Raw genomic sequence first — 19,968 nt, 5'->3', positions numbered from 1 at the left:
CGACTTCTGAAATGTTATGTCTTCCCGGTTTTGTTATATGGAATGGAGGCGTGGACAATGACCGCAACATTGATGAAAAAAGTAGAGGCCTTCGAAATGTGGGCTTACCGACGTATATTACGTATATCCTGGAGTGAGCACGTGACCAACGAAGAGGTACTACGCCGGATAGGTAAAGAGAGAGAGGTAGGAATAAGTATAAAGAAAAGAAAGTTGGAATACTTGGGTCACGTTATGAGATATAATAAATATAGAGTACTACAACTGATCGTTCAAGGGAAAATAGACAGCAGAAGGGGTCCAGGGAGGAGAAGACACTCGTGGCTCCAAAACTTGCGGCAATGGTTCGGATTGTCATCTGCTGAACTATTCAGATCTGCCGTAAACAAAGTCAGAATAGCCATGTTGATTGCCAACGTTCGAGACGGACAAGGCACATGAAGAAGAAGAAGTGAGTTGGTCTAAATATATTTCATATTATTTTGTTGTTTAGTTTTATTCCGTTGGTGATGATAATATCGTATAAACTGGGTTTTTATCTCTATATTATCTTTAACAATCTTTTCAAAAGAAATTTCAAATCACAAATTAAATTTTTATATTGACAATATTTACTTTTAAGGAAATAAATCTACCTTCTATCTCTATGAATTGGTAAAAATCAAGAAATGAATTCCTTAATTCATTTAAAATACTTTATTCGGACAATGGTTGATCTTGTTTCGAAAATCGATCCGTACAAAAACGAGGAAGAGCACTATCTACGTACTTCTAAATTATAAAAAATTGGCAAGCAATCAAACACATATACAAAATCAAAAGTTTTTGTTTCTACCAAAATAAAACAGTTTTTGTAAATTTGGATTTGTATGTATGTTCTTGGGACATTTAAACATTTTGTAAACATCAAATATAATATAAATAACTCTATGTTATTTACAATAACAAAGTGAAAGCTGTAACGGCTATTACTTTCGGAGAAATTACGTATTTTGTTAATCCGGAGGTAGCCAGGTAGTCAAAATTTTTCCATTAACCAATGGTCTTCCAATACTTTTTCTAGCTATCGCTCAGCCTTAATTTGCATAAATTGTTTACTAATCTATTAGAAAATTTTACCTCGCTAGAAAATTGTTGGTCAACAGTCAAACAGTATTTGTCTGTTGTCGTGTACGGTTGATCTTCAGTTTCAAAATGTATTCTTCAAGTGCTAGTTCTGCATCCGTTGATTCAAGTGATAGTGTTGAGTTCCAAGTTGGTTCATCTTCAGAGGTAGGTTTTGTTTCTTCTTTTATGTTTTATATTAAAGATTTATTTGCGTGAACAAAAACATATATATATATATATATATATACAAAAATATTTTTTATTGTTTTCATTTTTCCACGGATTATTTTCTGTACTATAAGTTTTGTATAATTGATTTTATTATTATTTAACTAAAAAATTCCTATATTTTTGGTCAATATAATTATCTAATTTTATTGTTTTTCATCAATTTAGCATTTATATTTTCTGCTGTTATCCTATTTCAGTGAACTAGTTACATATTTCTGCTGTTTAATTAGTAACAATTATTTTCATAACTTTAGTTTTGCCATCTATAAAATTTGTTTTGTTCTCTAGCGGGCGTGCATATTATAACAAGAGCACAAGCGCAAGTTTTGTTTAGAAAGTGTAGACATTGTTAACGGAATATTAAGAATTAACATTAGTATTTCTATTTTATTTCACAATGTAATTATAAAAACGCAATTAACTGGTTTACCAATCAAAAAGTTTGACTTTTGTTATTGTTATGTTTCCTATTAATTCTAATTTAACGATTCTCTTAAATTCTTTTTACTTTAGATAGCCAAATTTGTAATATATTTTCATACTCCAGTCGTCAGAGACAAAAATGCCACTCAACCTTTAAAAATCATACTAACACGCTGAATTTTGCTGAGAATGTTAATTTTTGGATCAAAATTCCCCTCGTAGGGGAGTAAAAAAGCAAAAGGTTTGATATATTTTTGAGTTTTGGGCTTTGGCAATAAATGTGAGACATTTGAAATATGCTTAAAACACGATGAATTTAAACTTTCACATAACAAACAATCTTCTTCTTTCAGTGCCTATTCGTTCCGAATATTGGCAATCATTCTGGCTATAATTATTTTATTGACTGATGCTTTAAATAGATTCGTTGTTGTTGTGGAGAACCATTTCCTCAGGTTCTTCAACCATGATATTCTCCTTCTCCCAATTCCTCGCTTTCCGAATACTTTACCCTGTAGGATTACCTTCAGTAATCTGTATTTAGTGCTGTTTCTCATTATATGTCCGAGATATTCCAACTTTCTCCTTTTAATGGTATACATCACCTCTCTTTCTTTGCCCACTCTTCGTAATACGGTCTCGTTGGTTATATTGTCTGTCCATGATATCCTTAGAATTCGCCTGTATAGCCACATCTCGAAGGTCCAGGATTCAACTCCGTAATACAATATTGAGAAGATATAACATCGTAGGAGCCTTACTTTTATCTCCAGATTAAGATTGTGGCTTTTAAATAGTTTGGCCATGTTATTGAATGCACTCCTAGCCTTCTCTATTCTACATTTTATTTCCTGTGAGTGATCCCATTGTTCATTTACTGTTGTTCCAAGATAGTTATACTGTTTTACTCGGTCCACTGGTGTATTATTGATAAGTAGTTGAGCGTCTCTAACTTTATTTTTGCTATTGATCATAAATTTAGTTTTTGTTATATTTACTTGAAGTCCAAATCTTTCACTTACTTCATTTACTTTGTTTATCAGTTGCTGTAAACTGTTCAAACTGTCTGCAAAAATAACGGTGTCGTCTGCATAACGGATGTTGTTTAGGCGTTCTCCATTTAGAAGATTTTTCCAAGGCTTCACTAAATATTTCCTCTGAATATAGATTAAATAATATAGGTGAAAGTATACAACCTTGTCTAACGGCTCATAGAATCTGGATCATTTCCGTTGGTTCACCTCCAAAATTCGTTCTTATTGTGGCTGATTGGTTCCAGTATAAATTTTGTATTATACGCCGATCTTTATCATCCATTTGGGCTTTTGTTAGAATATCCATCATTTTTTGGTGTTGAACTGTATCAAATGCTTTTTGGTAGTCCACAAAGCAGGTGTAAATATCGCAAGTCATATCTCTGCATCTTTGAAATAATACTTGTAGACTAAACAGTGCATCTCTTGTACCTACGCCCTTCATGAATCCAAACTGTGTGTCCTGTATTCTCTCTTCGCATAGCTTGTATATTCTACGATGTATAATTTTAAGAAAAAGTTTTAATGTATGGCTCATTAGACTTATTAGCCTATATTCTCCGCACTTTTTTGCTCCCTGTTTCTTTGGTAAGGTAATAAATTCTGAAAGTAGCCAATCTTTTGGGATATTGCCTGTGTCATAGATATTATTGAAGATTTTACATAGTACTCTTAAAGATTCATCATCAAGAAGTTTAAGAAATTCAGATTGTACTCCGTCTGGTCCTGGAGCTCTACCTTCTTTTAGTGATATTATGGCTGCTCTTATTTCTGCCACTAGTATACGTGGTCCTGTTTCCGTAGGTATTGGGGGCTGGTTCTCTCTCTCATCAAAAAATCAACAAACAATCTAAAACGTTTAAAACATTTTCTTTTCAATTAAACTAAAAGTACGTTTGTTTTTCAAAAGAACCAAACTTCTGCTATATACTCCACCCAGAACAGTCTTCTTTGAGGCATTTTCCGTGACGTGAGATCTTTTGAATTGTAAAGCATTAAATTCTGCGTTTTTTATTCATATTTCAAATTTCCCATCTTTGTTGCCACAATTTAAAATTGAAATGTCATTTTATAAAAACTGAGTTCATTCGCGGTACAATACAGAAACAGCAGAAGAAAGCTGTACTCTTTACCTTTAAAACGCATATCGATTTTTGTCGATAGGACACTTGGATCAAAAGATATCAAATTTTTACCGTCGAGCTGATACAAATTTTATTTAACATTGATTGTGTACCTGTAACAGTGACAGTTAAAATCGGCAGTCGCTTCAAGTGTTATTTATGAGAGAATGGTTTACTCTATACAAAAATTGCTAATAAACATTTTTGTTTAAAATTATTCCAGCTACATTTTTTATTTGAAACATTTTTTTCTACAGCGTACAGATTTTTGGTAAATCGATTTTTTTGGGTTTTTACCCCCCTACGAGGGGTGTATTAGGGACAAACGGGGGGGGGGGGGTAAAAGTGGCAAACTTTTTTGCATCTTAATTAATCCCCAAAATATTCTTGGCAAATTCCCAAAATTAATATTCTTGGCAAATTTCAGCTTGTTCCTATGATTTTTAGGCATTAACTCTCTTGAAGACTCTAGACATCTATCATATTACGGTGTGATGTTGAAAGTTAATTACAATACATTGCTAATAGTAATACTAGTAATTTATAAAAAGTGTCTTTTATTCAAAAGAATTTTTAGCAAATCATTCGATGATGGCTAAATAAGTGCGGAGAGGTTATATTTTTTGAAATTTGTAACAGGTGGCGCCAGCGATATTACCGCGCTATTTACAAATTAATTTCAGTTTATTTTGATGACATGTTAATAAAATATTTAATTAAATTAATATTATTAAAATATATGGTAATACAATAAGTACAAGTAAAAGTTGTTTCAAAATAAATATTAGGTATACTTCATATAATTTACTTACGGTTGCACGTCATCGGCGTCATAGCTCGTGACGTCACATAATACCAACACGAAATATTTAGGCGATAGGTGTGTTCTTTTTTAGAACCACTTAGCCGAGTACACTGGCGTTACAGCCACTAGACATATTTTATTATATACGCGTAGAAATAATATTTAAAGATTTCTATTAATGTTAACTTAAAGAAGTACATAATAATATGTTTCATTTAATTTGTATAAATGCATTATACAGCGTTTTTATTAAGAACATTTGTTCGGAAAACACTGTAACTCTAATCGAACGAAGGTGATATTTTGGCAAAAATAAACACTTATTTGACAGTTGCGGTGTTGACACTTTTTGTACTTTATTATTTTGAATTAATTACTATTTAACTGGGAATAAGCCACAATTAAAGGTTAAAATACGTTTATTGACGTTTCAATTTCCACTTCGGAAATCGTTCTCAAAATACCGATTTTTTGAAAACGATTTCCGAAGTGGAAATTGAAACGTCAATAAACGTATTTTAACCTTTAATTGTGGCTTATTCCCAGTTAAATAGTAATTAATTTAAAATGCCACAAGAAAATAGCTTCAGAACAATATTATTATTTTGAATTTTAAAGTGAATACCTCTTGTTTTATATTTTTACCTATTTAATAAAATCTGTTCTTTTTAGAACAAAATTAGTGTTTTATTTCAAAAATGTCCCGTAAGAATTTAAATAGTCGTTGTAAAGAGTTGGTAGCTTCTTTGATTCATTATTTTGAACAGGAACATTTAATATATTGTAATATCTAATCACTATCGATCAGAAAACCGAAATTTAAATAAATCTGAAGAAAAAAGAAAAAAGCATTTGAAAATTTAGTTGTAGCAGAACATTTCAAAGTAAATAAGTAATGAAAAAAGTGTTATTTTTGTTTAAGTATTCCATTTTACATCTTTATACGATGCATACAAGCTGCTCAAATTGTTTTTAACACGATTATTTTTTAACCCTTGTTATGTTTCTATTTATTTACATTAAATATTAATTTGTTTTGTTGTATAATCCACTTTTGCAATAATTATGTGACCTATTTAATTTAAAATGGATTCAGGATTTTTTTATACTTTGGCAACTACGTCAACTTCGATCTCTGTCAATGATAATGATATGAGTTTATATGGGATTAATCAACAATTAATTGTAATGAAAATTAATCTTAAATTGTTTTGACATTATCAAAAAATATATTAAAAGTAAGTAAGTGTAATTATACTCCACTCGCTTAGCTAGGGCATATTTTGACAGATTCATTGTCGGAAACCTACAACACAACAATTCCTACTTCTCAGTATTAATAGCTCAAGTATCCTACGATTGCAGACTTCTTTCTAAAAAAAAAAGAAGAATTATTCTAAATAGTGGAAGTGTATACTAAACCCATCAAATTTTGGGTAGTATATATTTAAAAAATATATTTTAGTTGTTATGATTTAACATAAATATTTATTATATAGTGCAGACAAATAAATATTGATTGTCGGTAATTCGCAAAGTTCTATTTTATTTACTATTTAGTTTGTTTACTCTTAATATTGGCTATGAGTACGTGTGCTTGGTTGTATAGTAATTTCCAGCCACTTTTAGTCTGTCAAAAAGTAACTAACTTCTCAAAAAAATAATAACTAAATTCACTAGACAGTTAGGACTGGGAATAGCGAACCGAGTTTATAAACCGGATGACTTTTTTCGGCCTCGACATTGTAGGTGAATAGCTATGCTTTTAGTTGAAAATTATAAGGTTTGAACAAATCTAAAAAATGACAAAATATTAAAACGTATCCTGAATTTGACCAAATCATCTAAAAATAGAGGAACTTTAATTTTGATTGGTCGAAAAACATCTAAAGATAAATTACAATCGGTATAACTCTTATTTTGAAAACTTTGATGTTTACACAATTATTTTTTCTCTTCAACGAACACCTCCCTTAATCGGACACTTTATTCGGAACGACTACTATCCTTTCAAGGGAGAGTCCACTGTGTTTTGTTTTTTGTTGATTAAGTTGGATCCTTCTTAAGTTTTTGTTCATCATCATCATCATCCAGCCTTTATTTATCACGTCCACTGCTGGACATAGGTATCCCGTAAACTTCTCCATTATTTACGATTTTGGGCTCTTTGTTGCCAATTTTTGGTGATACGCCTGATGTCGTCAGCCCAACGAGTAGGTGGGCTTCCTGTACTACGTTTGTCTGCTCTTGGTCTTCAATTTGTAATTTTGCTAGTCCATTCTCAGTCATGCGTTCTCACAACATGGCCTATTCAGTTCTATTTCAATACTTGTCCTTCTGTCCTTCACAGATCTTCGTTTGTTATTCTGTCCCACAATGTTACTCTCAGCATAGACCGGTCCATTTGTTTGTGTCACTCTCAATTTCGAAACCGTAGTCTTTATTGGGGTCATAGTTTCCAACCCACAGGAAATGACAGGTAATACGCATTGGTTAAATACTTTTCTTTTAAGGCTAATTGGTATGTTGGCGTTTCGCGGTTTTCCAAAGGCTGCCCAAGCTAAAGCAATTTGTCTTTGGATTTCGCATGTTTAGTTATCCCTGCTGATTTTTGTTCTATGACCCAAATACGTATATTTCTCCACTAGTTCTACCACTTTGTCTTAAATAGTTAAATGGTTATTGGGAACCATATTTGTTATAAACTTAGTTATGGTTAAGTTCACTCTAAGGCTCACCTTCGAACATGCAAAGTCAAATTCATTTAACTGTATCAAAATATGTAGCTGTGGCTTCTCCCAAATTATCTGTGATAGGGACAATGTCATCTGCGAAACAGAGATCGTTAAGCTTTTCAATATTTATTGTAACTCCTCTGTGGTCCCAACTTACCATCTTAAAGGCAAACTAATATTGTCGTCATGCATAATTGCCGTGAATATGTATCTCCTTGCCTTATCCCACCTTTTATTTTTTATTGATCGGGTTTTTATTAGCCTTTTCTATTGATTTATTTATTAAGTAAAAAATAAGTTAGTAATATTATTATGGACTTATTTTCTTAGAGCTTGGATAGCTTAGAGTTCCTGTTTACTAACATTTGCTTTTCATTTTGTGCTTTTCTCCAGTTCCGTTTTGCACAGTACTATATATTCTTTTTCCTTGTATTGGTACATTATGAATGTTGTTGATACCAAAAATAGCATAATCTATTTAACATTTTGTAACTTCCAATCTGCGAATTTCTACGATCGAGTTTAATGATCAGGGGTAGGGCGATAGAAAAAGATCTTGAAGTAGACAAGTCGACCAACTTGTTCAACGATACTTTTCCAAACCATTCTATCTATAAGATGACTATACAAAAAAATAAAAAGCCCTGCCAAAACCATCTCGGCCTACACGCGTGGTACGTCTTTACAGACTGTTCAATGACGTGTGCAGTCTTCCATAACCCTTTTTATTTTTCTGTATGTTTATATTTTATATTGAAAAACTTTTATTTAGAAAATACTTTACAAAAGGTATATACATATATATTCTAAAAATGCCCTTTCGGATTACATCACAGAACTATTAAGTCCAACATCAGTGCAGTTACCCTTTAAATAATGTTAATTAACACCATTTACAGGGTTTTTAACCATATATTTAGTGGCTTTACTCATGTATACCTGGTAACTGCACTAATGATAGACTTATTGGTCCGAAAACGTTTTATTAAATAAGTTAACACTATTCAAAGGATTTTTACCCACATATTTAGTGGCTTTACTTATGTGTACCTGGTAACTGCACTAATGATGAACTTATTAGTCCAAAAACGTTCTGTGATGTAACCCGAAAGGGCATTTTTCGAATATAATATATACCTTAAAAAAAAAGATTTACTAAATATTGTTTCTATGGTTGATGGTATACAGCCAACTACAGGATTTTAATTTATATTTATCCTTGATGTCTTTCTCTTTCTAGAATTTCTTTCCTTTTTATAATTTTTACTATTGCATTCAAAATTTCCATAAAATCATTTTTCCTCTTTCCATAACCGTCATTATTGTCTTGCGCTCTAAATATGCCTACTTTGGCGTACATTTCGGCGCTATCTTCATTTAACCTATTAACCTTTCATTGTTTTGCCTATTTTTTGTAGATAGGATCTGAACGATCCATGGCTTTAAGTATACTGGATGAGTAAAAGATACGTACGATGTTCGAACAGGTAGATTAAAGACCCATTACAGTTAAGGGAGGTCACTATGATCATTATTAACCTATATACGTCAACTGCTAGACATAGGTCTACTTCAGTTCTTTCCATATGTCTCTGTCTTGTGCGGCTTGCATCCGTTACTGCTTCAGGTCATCAGTCCATCTGGTTGTTGGTCGTCCTCTGCTCCGTAGTGTTTCTGGTCTTGGTCTTCTTTCGGCAATACGTTTTGTGTATCAGTTGTCTGATAATCTGGTGACATGTCCTGAACAATTCCATTTTATTGACGCAATATTTTTAATGGCGTATGTTGTTTTTGTTCTTCTGGCGCCCAATATCTGGTGCTCGATAGCCCTCTTGAGTCACGCAAATCTTATTCACTACCATTTTTCTGAATGTTAATGTTTCCACTTCATAAGTTAGTACAAAGTTTAATTTACTAAACGCTGCTCTAAGGCTAATCCTATGCGATGTGGGAGCTAATGATGAAGTAATGATAAATAAAATACCTACGCTTTAGTGATGGAATGATAAATAAAATTGTAACTGGCAAAAACCTTACTATCAAGATACCTTTTTCCAATGGAGCAATGTTGACGTTGGAATCGAAATTGCTAAAATTTAGAGTATTGTTTTGAGGTAAATCTATACTGGATGCATGAAAAATATACTCAAAGAACAAAAAAACTAAATGTATGGTCGGGTATAGTTAATTAGGCCATTTCTTGTGAAAATAAATTTAACAAGCAATAATTAGGAAATATTGCTTTTGAAATGAAATTGTGCCTGCCCTAAAAAACAAGTTTGAACCAATCGTAACCCATTTTCTACCAGAATATCAATAAATATATTTTCTCATAAATATAACTGCAGATGACAATGGAATGAAACTAAATAAACGTAAAAATTTCAAAACAATCAATGCAAAGTCCTAAATTACATTCTTTACACTGTATACGTATCACAGAAGAACATCCTTCTCCTGCACACCTACGTCTTTTGGCGTTAGAAACTGAAACAACAAGATGGTCAATTTTGTCATATCGTAGATTGTCGGACACTCTATTCATGGACAGACTACTCCTGCTGACTAAAGGCTCACCATGACGTCTAGGCGGTACTCCATATTTCCGCAAATACATATGTGCAATTTTTCGGCGGAAAACTATATTAGGTGTTTTTTTTCTTTCCTTTGAGGACTTCTTATAAAGCACCCCCCAGGCGTTATGTAGGAATACGTCAACAAGCCAAGTAAAAAGAGGCCAATACCACTTTTTACTTCTGATGCCAATTCTGTATCGTGCCACATCTTCATCCATTCTATCTGTGCCACCCATGAATGTATTATATTTTGCAATAATCAAAAGCCTTTGTACTCGAATAATTTTCTTCTGTTGCTTAGAGTATCTCTTGACGTAATTTTGAGGATTGATGCCGTAGCAAGTTGATGCAGCCGTAACTACAGCATTATCCATCCATTTGACCAAGATAATTCCAAGATAATAATAGGAACTCTATTTTGTCTCATCGTTCCAGTACAGTCATATCCCCTTAGTTTTAATTCTGCAAGTAAATTGAAACTCATAAATAGATTATCAGAATAAATATGATAATTTGGCATCTTATTTGGTAGATCGTTAAGCATTTGAAGTAAAGAAGCTGTTGCACTTCCAAATTTTTCTACATAACTGTTATCAGTTGAAATCTGTTTACCTTGATATAACTGAAAATGAATCAAATAACTGTCTTCAGAATTCAAACACCAAGCTTTATAGCCAAAGCGTATTGGCTTACCTTTGATAAACTGTTTACAGCTATGTTTCCCAAAATACTTGATCATTGAGTCATCATAATTCATGTGCTGGGTTGGTTGAAAGTACTTAAGACATTTAATTTGCACCTTTTCTATAATGGGGTGTAGCTTCCACATTTTATCAGTCCTTCCAATTCTGCTGTTATCGGCAAAATGTATACATTTCATGATTTGATCCAATCTATTCCTGCGCATAAAATTTTTCACCATGTGTACTGCCATGTCATCCTGTTGATCCCAATAATATGTTCTGCCCGGTAAGGGATGGTAGCCGGTTAAAATTAAAATTCCGAAAAAACATTTTAATTCATCAATGGAGAGATTTGGATCTGAAACATTCTTGAACGCAGCATATTTTTTTGTTTCTTGTAAAATATGCTCAAACATATCGTTGTCAAAAAATAGTTCGAATAGTTCTAATGGACTCATGTCATAAAATTCATTACTTTCAGATTTATTCCCGTTTTTTTAATTTTTTATTATGTATCAAATCTCCCTCTATCCATTGCTTGATCTTAGTTTTTTTTAGAAATTCTACATTTTTTATTTTTTCCCTTATTTATTTGACTCAGCTGTTCATCAGGTTCTGTTGTCTTTATTTCATCCACATAGTCTTCCTCTCCTTGTTCCATATTTTCGATACGATTTATTCGAACTTCAGCTGGCGCTAATAACTGTCTATGAGACAAATTGTCAACTAAACCACCATCGTCTTCGTCGCCGGAATCTTCATCCGTATCCTCATGAACATCTGGAGGAGAAATAAACACCAATGTTTCATCATTTTCTATATTTTCGTCATCATATAACATGGTCAATGCTTCTTGTAATGTAAAACCACGTCTAAAGAGAAAAAAACAGAAAACCTATTAATTATCACATATTATCCCTGTGTGACATTATGGTCACAAACAAATATTAGAAGCTCTACCGCATTTGATACAATACTTTTGTGATACATTATATAAATATATCTTATTGTCTATAACACATGTCTCTAGATCCTATTTGTTCAAGAATATTTTTGTTTTTTTTTTTAAAATAAGATTAAAAAGTATTACTTACTGAAAGCGAACGTCCATTTTGATGCTTTCTCGTTGTAACACCAACAAACAATAACTATAACACGACTTTGCCAGCCAATAGATCAGGTACCGGGTATGTCATTCGTTACATAGATATCTCTAGTCCGCGTGGTCGTATTACTAGTTGCATATATCGCAGTATGTGTTAAATGTTGTATATTTAAAAGGGGCCATTTAGTGTGACCATACGGTTACGCTAGCAGAAAACGGGTTAATGAGATATGGTTTCAGCTCATTTCAGCAAGACGTAGCTTCTGCTCATTTTAATGTAAATGTGGATTGGTAGATTAAGTAGCATTAAATGGCCTTCTCGTTTACCCGATTTAAGTCATATAGATTATTTTTATTGATAATATTTAAAAAGTAGATATAGATAAGGCAAGAAATTATCAAAGAATCAATATTCTTTTTTAGAGAAACATGGAGAAATATAGTTCGCATTTTACCATTATTTAGGATACTGTCAAATTAACAACGGAGGGCATTTTAAACACTTAATTACGTATACATTAATTTAGCAAGATACCTATTTAAGTTTTAATTATTATATTTAAATTTAGTTTTACACATATGTAGTTTGCATCAAAAAAATTATTCAGCCGAATAGGCGGTTCTAGGCTCTTGTTTTCTCTTTTAAGATGATTTTAAATACATAAAATTAAATGTATTTAGTAAGATTTCAATAAAGGTGTCTACCATATATTGGTTTTTGAATTAAAAAAATCAAATGGACTAATGATATCAACAAAATGGTAAATTTGACAATGTCACAAACATCAAATCTTCCCGCCTATTTTTATATAAATCGGATTATCCATTTTAAAGATAATTACGTTTCCAGACTTCTGGTCCACTATGTATACAATATTATTTTATATTATGTTTAGTAATACTTTTACAAATTATATAGTATATTTTTAACTTATTGTTACAGGACGAAGATCCTGCAAGGGAGGAAGCTACCCTAAGGCAGCTAAGATGCCCCATATGTCATTTTATCATGAAACCACCCATTCTAAGATGTACACTGAGTCACTGCTTCTGCTACGCCTGTTACAAGGCCATAAATCGATGTTCATTATGTGCATCTCCAAAAGTTTATGTACGAAATTTGCCACTGGAATCTAAGTACTACAAAGTGAGCTTGCCGTGCAAGTACGCAGATAACGGGTGTACTTTTAAAGCCCGACATAAGTATCTACGTCATCATCAGAAGAAATGTACGTTTACCATCAAGGGATGTCCGTTTAACTTCACGTCACTCTGCAGCTGGGCAGGCACTGTTTATGAACTCTTAGACCACTGTGTGGATTTACATCACTACACATATTCCACGAAAGCAGTAAACAGATTATGCTACCAACATTTCGACACGTGCCATCACAGTTACAGGATGTACATGATTTTTGCTCATAACTGCTACTTCAGATTAACTTTATTTGTTGACATGAAATGCGGATGGCTAAAATTCGCATGCTACTACTTAGGCCATCGCAAACACAAAACCAACTTCACGTACGAAATGAAATTTTTGAAGGAAAACACTGAGAACAAAGCTATAGCTTTGAAACAAAAATGTCGGTTTTTGATAAATCATGATTTGGCCTTTGGCCGTCGTACGCCGATGAGTCTTCCCATCAACGTACTCAAAGAAATTTGTGATAGCATGGGCGATCTGCATTACGTGGTTTCAATTTTTAATAACGATGATCCTGCAGTACCCTCTCCGAGTACTTCCAGTACTTCCAGTTAATTCTGGTTAGTTTATTTATTTTATATATTTGTGTATACCGCATTTCTTAATGTTTGATACAAGCATAGTAGCGCCATACTATATATTTAAACAGAGTTGAATATCTTACACAGTAATCCTAATAATTTTTAAAGTACATTCTAAAGTCTAGTTGTAGACGTTTGATTCATGTGTAAATTAAATAAATAAATATATTTAACATTACAAAAACATTTCATTAGATACGTTTTAACAAACTATATTAAAAACATGTTACTTAACAGTAACTTTTTTAATGTAGTTTGTTTTCTTTATCTTTTTATACATACTTTTATATCTTTTTAATATACTATTTTTAAATTACACATAGGTATGTATATTTCGGTTAATACTATTGAATTAACTGTTCTGCAAATGAATGATGAGTGCCTTTCCATTAAAGTACTAAAATAGTAGAAATTCGTCTATCAGTAAAAAGTAAAGCATTTTTAAAAAATTTGAGATTTATTTGCAATAATATAAGTCACAAAATATAACAATAAACTAACAATAATTCTACGGCAGCATATAAGTAAAAGGAAGAGCTACTCAATCAAAAGAATTAAAAAAATTGCAATGTTTTGCTTATAAATAATTTGAAAACCTTTTTCATTATTGTCGAGGAACAGTTATTTTTTATATTCGAAAAGCTAGCACATTCGTAATGTACAAAAAGATTACATACAAAAAAGAAATGTCAAAATCCATTAACAAGAACCGGAGATCTAGTTTATAGCGGGAAGTACCCTTTCCACTACTCTAAATTGAACGAATTGTTGATTTTTTATCACGTTTCGAAATTTCCAATAACTCTGATATGAAAGCGTATTCCGGAAAATTACTATTATTTTTAACTAACCAATTATTTATGCTTGGTACGTTCCACGACTGTTTTGGTTGTTTCTCCAAAATCTCCGAATAGTAAGGTGCATTATTTAAAACTATAACTGATGGTTCACTCAGACTAGATAACAGCTTCTCCTTAATTCATTTAACAAACATATCTACATTCATGTTTTCATGGTAATCAGCAGATTTTGACTTTGAAGAAAAAATCAAATCTTCGTTTTCTATAAAGCCTTCTTTCCCTCTTGCATAAAGAATGATGTATTTTGCCTTCGGTATCTGCGTGTTTTATTAATTTTATGCTGCCGTCTTGCCGACCTCTTTTAATTTCACCCTTTGCAAATATCCATGTCTCATCTAAGTATATGAATGTTGCATTTTCAGATTTAAGTCTAGTATATTCTCTCAAAAATTTAATTCTTTTGTGAACCACACTACTCTTTTCGCATAAAAGGAACCCTTTTTTTACACTTTTTAAAGGCTAGTCCTCTTAATTCCAGAAACTTGTCTTTCTCTTATTTTGACCAGAAAAGTATCTAAACTAACATGTTGATTGTTTTCACGCATTCGATACAAAATCATCATCATCATCATTGGCTTTTACAACCCTTCGTGAGTTTTTGCCGCGTTTACTATTGCCTTCCATTGATTCCGATCCTGTGCTATTATTTCCCATGGCCTTACTTCCATCTTCTCCAGGTCTTCCCTGACTGCATCTTTCCACCTTTTTCTAGGCCTTCCTGTCGATCTACCATCTGGTTTTTCCCAAAACACATTGCTAATCAGTCTGTCGTCATCACTCCGTACCACGTGGCCTGCCCATCTTAATCTATTGGCTTTTATGTATCTTACGATGTTTCCTTTCCCGAAGAGAGTCTCTATTTCATTGTTGTATCTGCTCCTCCATTCATTTGTCACGCTGTCCCTGCAAGGACCATATATAATTCGCAGGATTTTGCGTTCCCATACTAATAGCTTATTGATTTCTTTCTTTCTCAATGTCCATGTTTCACTTCCATATGTCACTGCTGGTCGTATTATGGTTTTGTACATTTGGATTTTGGCACGCCTTGAGAGAAGCTTTGACCTCATTAGATGTTGAATGGCAAAGAATGATTTATTCCCCGCCAGTATTCGTATTTCAACCTCCCGTTTTCCTGTGTTTTCACTGGTAATTGTTGCTCCTAGGTATTTGAATTCTTTGACCATCTCAAAATTATGATCGTTTATGGTAATGTTTTGTCTTATTCGCTGTCGTTCTTTTTTTGATACGACCATGTATTTAGTTTTTTCTTCGTTTATTTTCAGGCCTACGCTTAGTGTTGCTTCTTCAAAGTTCGATACTATATCCTTAACTTCCAGTGTTGTCTGTGCTACTGCATCTACATCATCTGCAAATGCGAGAATAATCTTTGCTCCTCTGGCAGTTATGTCTGGTTTGACTCTGGTATAGATTTTTCGCATTGCATATTCCAATGGTAATGGTTAAATAGTAATGGTAATGGGGACAGCGGGTCTCCCTGTCTGAGTCCGGTGCTTATGCCGAAAGCCTTTGAAGTTTTGCCTCCTATTCTAATTTGTGCAAAGGAATTGTTGACACACATTCGCGCAATCATGGTCAGCTTCTTTGGTACGCCTAACTCCATCATTGCACTCCACAGTTTTAAGCGATCTATGGAATCATATGCTTGTTTGAAATCTATGAAGATCTGGTGTACTTCTTTATTATATTCCCAATACTTTTCTAGCATTTGTCTGATAGTAAATATTTGGTCGATTGTTGATCTTCCACGCCTTAAGCCGCATTGGTAATCGCCAATAATTTCCTCTGTATATGGCAGTAATCGTTTTAGTACAACTGAAGCTAATATCTTATATGTAGTACCGATTAGTGAGATTCCCCTGTAGTTGCCACATGTATCCTTTCTGCCTTTTTTATGTGTTGGCACGATAATACAGCCACTCCATTCTTTTGGCATTATTTCTTGTTCCCAGGCTTCTTTCATTAATTGGTGTATTTTAGTTCTAAGTTCATGCCCTCCTTTTTTAATCAGTTCTGCATCAATATTGTCTAGTCCGGGGATTTGTCATTTTTTAGGGTTTCTATCGCCGTGATAATTTCTTCATACAAAATATTGCGAATTTAAAATTTTTCTCCGTCAGGTAAGTTAATGCTCTTATTTTATAGAATGTATACGAATTGTTTTCTTGTCCTCGTGATAATCAGTCACAGTAAGATCCTTGAGAATCTCTGACGGTCTTCATTACATACTTCATTACATACTCTCACGTATCCCGAGTGCGTCACAAACGCGTTGATTTATACATAATAATGACTTTAAAGGTCCACCATCGTCTCTTTCCATGGTAAAGTATTTATGCACATTTGCAATTAATTCATCTACATCCAACTTACGTCTAGACATGATCGTGACTTCAAACTACATGTTTGAATTATAATATACTAAGTTTAGATCAATATGACAGAAACTTTTTAACTGTTGTGCTTGAGAGGTAAAATATAATATAACCGCTTACAAACATCCTAAACACATTAAACAAATTAGCCCAATGATCATTAGGAATGCCGGTTGTAATTTAATTGTATTCATTAAAGAGTGTAGAAATGGTTGGAAACCATACATAAACAAATTAAAATGTTTCATACAATTATTTTATTTTTAGTACAAGTATTTTCATTTAATAATAAAAAACTTTAACCCGTAATTGCAGACGTCTCAAAAACGATATACTCTAACAGACATACGGTCAATCTAACCACCACTATTTAAATTGACAAAATGTTCTAGTTTACTCTGAAGTATTCTTTAATAAAAATTAAAAGTGATATTTTACTACTTTGTATATCTACTTTGAATATAAATTATCCATAGCACGGTAATATTTGTTTTAGAAAAAAATTATTAAACAAGTAAATAACATTATGCAAGAATATATACATATACAATATATAGCACTAGAGGCCTAAGAGACCCATGGCTTGAAAAGTTTGTTCCTTCGTCATTTTCGCTTTCCTTTATGTACTGAGATCTTCTATGGCTCGATATGCGATTTTTCTCCATTCCTTGTTATTCATTTTTCTTTTCTGCTCTTCTAGTCCAATTTCTTCCATATCTTTTTCTACCTCTTGATTCCATCTAATTTTTGGCCTTCCTTTTCTCTTTTTTAAAGCTATAGTGTAGTTTAGTACCCTTTTTGGAGTCCTCGTGTTCGGCGTCCTTTCTAGGTGACGTCACTATCTTAGTCTCTGTGACTTTATGACTTCTATTATGTTAGGTTGATTATATAATTTCTTTAACTCATTATTTGATCTTCTTATCCATAAACCGTCCCTTATTATATTATTCCTCCATATATCTTCCTCAGGATTTTCCTGTTCCATATCTCCAGTAAATTTTGTTCATTTTTTGTCATTGTCCATGTCTCACTGCAGTATGTTACTATTGGTTGTATAGTTGTTTTGTATAACTGTATTTTTGGCTTTCTTAATAAAAAGTTGCTTTTCAACATTCCACTAAGAGCATGTACACTTCTATTGCCTGCCATTATTCTAGCTTGTATTTCTTCTTTAATGTTAGGTTTACGTGATATTATTGCACCTAGGTATGTAAATCTTTCTACCATTTCGAATTCGTATGATCTTTCTTCTACTTCTACTTTAAAGTTTTGTCCATCTCTGAACTGATCATCTGTCCACTGCATACATTTTGTTTTAGTTTCATTTATGTAAAGTCCCATTTTCTTTGCTGCTTTTACTATTCTCTGTACTAGTTCTCTCTTCTCTACTCTCCTGTAGCTCTTTTTTTCCTTTTGCCAGCAACACTACATCAACCGCAAATGCCAAAACTTGATGTCTTTTATGACATAGGAGTCCTTCTCGATTGATTTTCGCTTCTCGCATTATTTTTTCTAGGCATAAATTGAAGAGTAATGATGACAAATGATCGCCCTGCCTTAATCCTTCGTTTACTATAAATTTGTCCGATGCATGATTGCTTACTTTGACTCTGTTTTCTGTACTCTCTAAAGTAAGATGTATCATGTTACGCAACTTTCTGCTAACTTCCAGTTCCTCAAGGGTCTCTTTTAATTCGTTCCTCTTTATTCTATCGTATGCTTGCTGGAAGTCGATGAATAGCGCTATCGTTGGCAAGTTGTGTTCATAGCTTTCTGATTGTATTCTTATATAGCTTATATTCTTGCATGCAAGAATACTATTTATTAAAAAAACGTAACAAAAATGCAAAACTATGAACAACGGGTTAATGACACATCTATTTATTTTATACCTAAAATTTAGCAAAGTGTTAAACATTATGGAGAACTCTAGTGCAGTTTACCTTGCATTTTACTACAAAGAAATGTTTTCTGCGAATTCCGTTATTCGTTTAAAGCTGTAAGTTGGTTAAATGTACTGTAAGTCTACGGTAAGAGCCGAGTGCAGTTTATTGATGGCTTGCCAATTTATTATTGTCAGATAAATCATTGCCACAACTCATTGGTGGGAAAAATTATGCAATTTTTTTTTAGTTTAGAATTTTTAATGACTTTTGCAACATTGAAGTTACCCAGTTTATTATACCTAGTTGAGTTATTATGTAACTAATTTAGTTAGAAGGTATATACTTTTACAGTAAATGAACGTCTGATGTGAAACGTGCATTTTACACACTCATGATTTTCTACCTCTTAGCATTTTTCACTCTCTAGGCTGCTGTCAAACATTAAGAAAAACGTTATACTATGCTGCTCAATGATAATGGGAAGCAGCTTTTTTCTGTATTTTTGAATATTATAAAAAAATTAACCCATTTTTAAGGTTATAAGTGCATAAATATAAAAGCGCATTGTACTTTTAGTTTTTAATAAAATTATAGGTATGTAAAAGTTCAAAATGCGTTAGCAGTACGAGAATATTCAAATGGAGTAATTATTGTTTCGGAGTTTTTGTCAAATAAATATTATAACCATTTTACACGTATTTTAGTATACCTACATATATTTTGGTTATTTCTCGTTTTTTGTTACATAATAGATTGTACGTTATTGAATAATAAAAAATTGTTACTGACAAGAATGTATTGAACAAAAATGATGGCGCATGGATGTGAAATCTCAAATCAAATATTTTCGGCATACTATGAAACAATTTGACCTCAGTAAACCAAAAATGTACACTGAGTTTAAATTGTGATTTGTAGCAAAACTGATAAACTTTTTTCATCATTTTTAACCTTTATGTTGAATTCCTACTCATTTATAACTGCATATTGTTTGAGGAAAACGATTTTTAGAGCCAGCACAATATAATCGAATTTTTACCAGATTTAGCCGATATTTTGATGATTATTTTTAGGTTATGCACTGGTAGATAAAGTTATAACTGAATATGTGGTGATATGAGGAGTCAAAATAAATAGTTATCTATCGCTTTCATGGTCGTGTATAAGAAGGAAGTCTATTTACTTTGCAACACTTCCTGTGAAATTGATTATTGA

General features: G+C 32.5%; 1 protein-coding gene across 1 annotated transcript; it reads left to right on the top strand.

Moving 5' to 3' along the window:
- Positions 1 to 1,117: 1,117 nt before the first annotated feature.
- LOC140432864 (uncharacterized) lies at positions 1,118 to 19,442 on the top strand. Its single transcript, XM_072521008.1, has 2 exons — positions 1,118 to 1,272; positions 12,767 to 19,442. Exons 1-2 carry the CDS (start codon positions 1,195 to 1,197, stop codon positions 13,583 to 13,585), a joined length of 897 nt encoding a protein of 298 aa, XP_072377109.1. The 5' UTR covers positions 1,118 to 1,194; the 3' UTR covers positions 13,586 to 19,442.
- The last annotated feature ends 526 nt before the right edge of the window (positions 19,443 to 19,968 follow it).

Source organism: Diabrotica undecimpunctata, chromosome 1 (assembly GCF_040954645.1).
Source record: "Diabrotica undecimpunctata isolate CICGRU chromosome 1, icDiaUnde3, whole genome shotgun sequence".
Classification (NCBI taxonomy): domain Eukaryota; kingdom Metazoa; phylum Arthropoda; class Insecta; order Coleoptera; family Chrysomelidae; genus Diabrotica; species Diabrotica undecimpunctata.
Note: the sequence above shows the minus strand (reverse complement) of the source record. Positions and strands in the feature narration are given on the sequence as shown.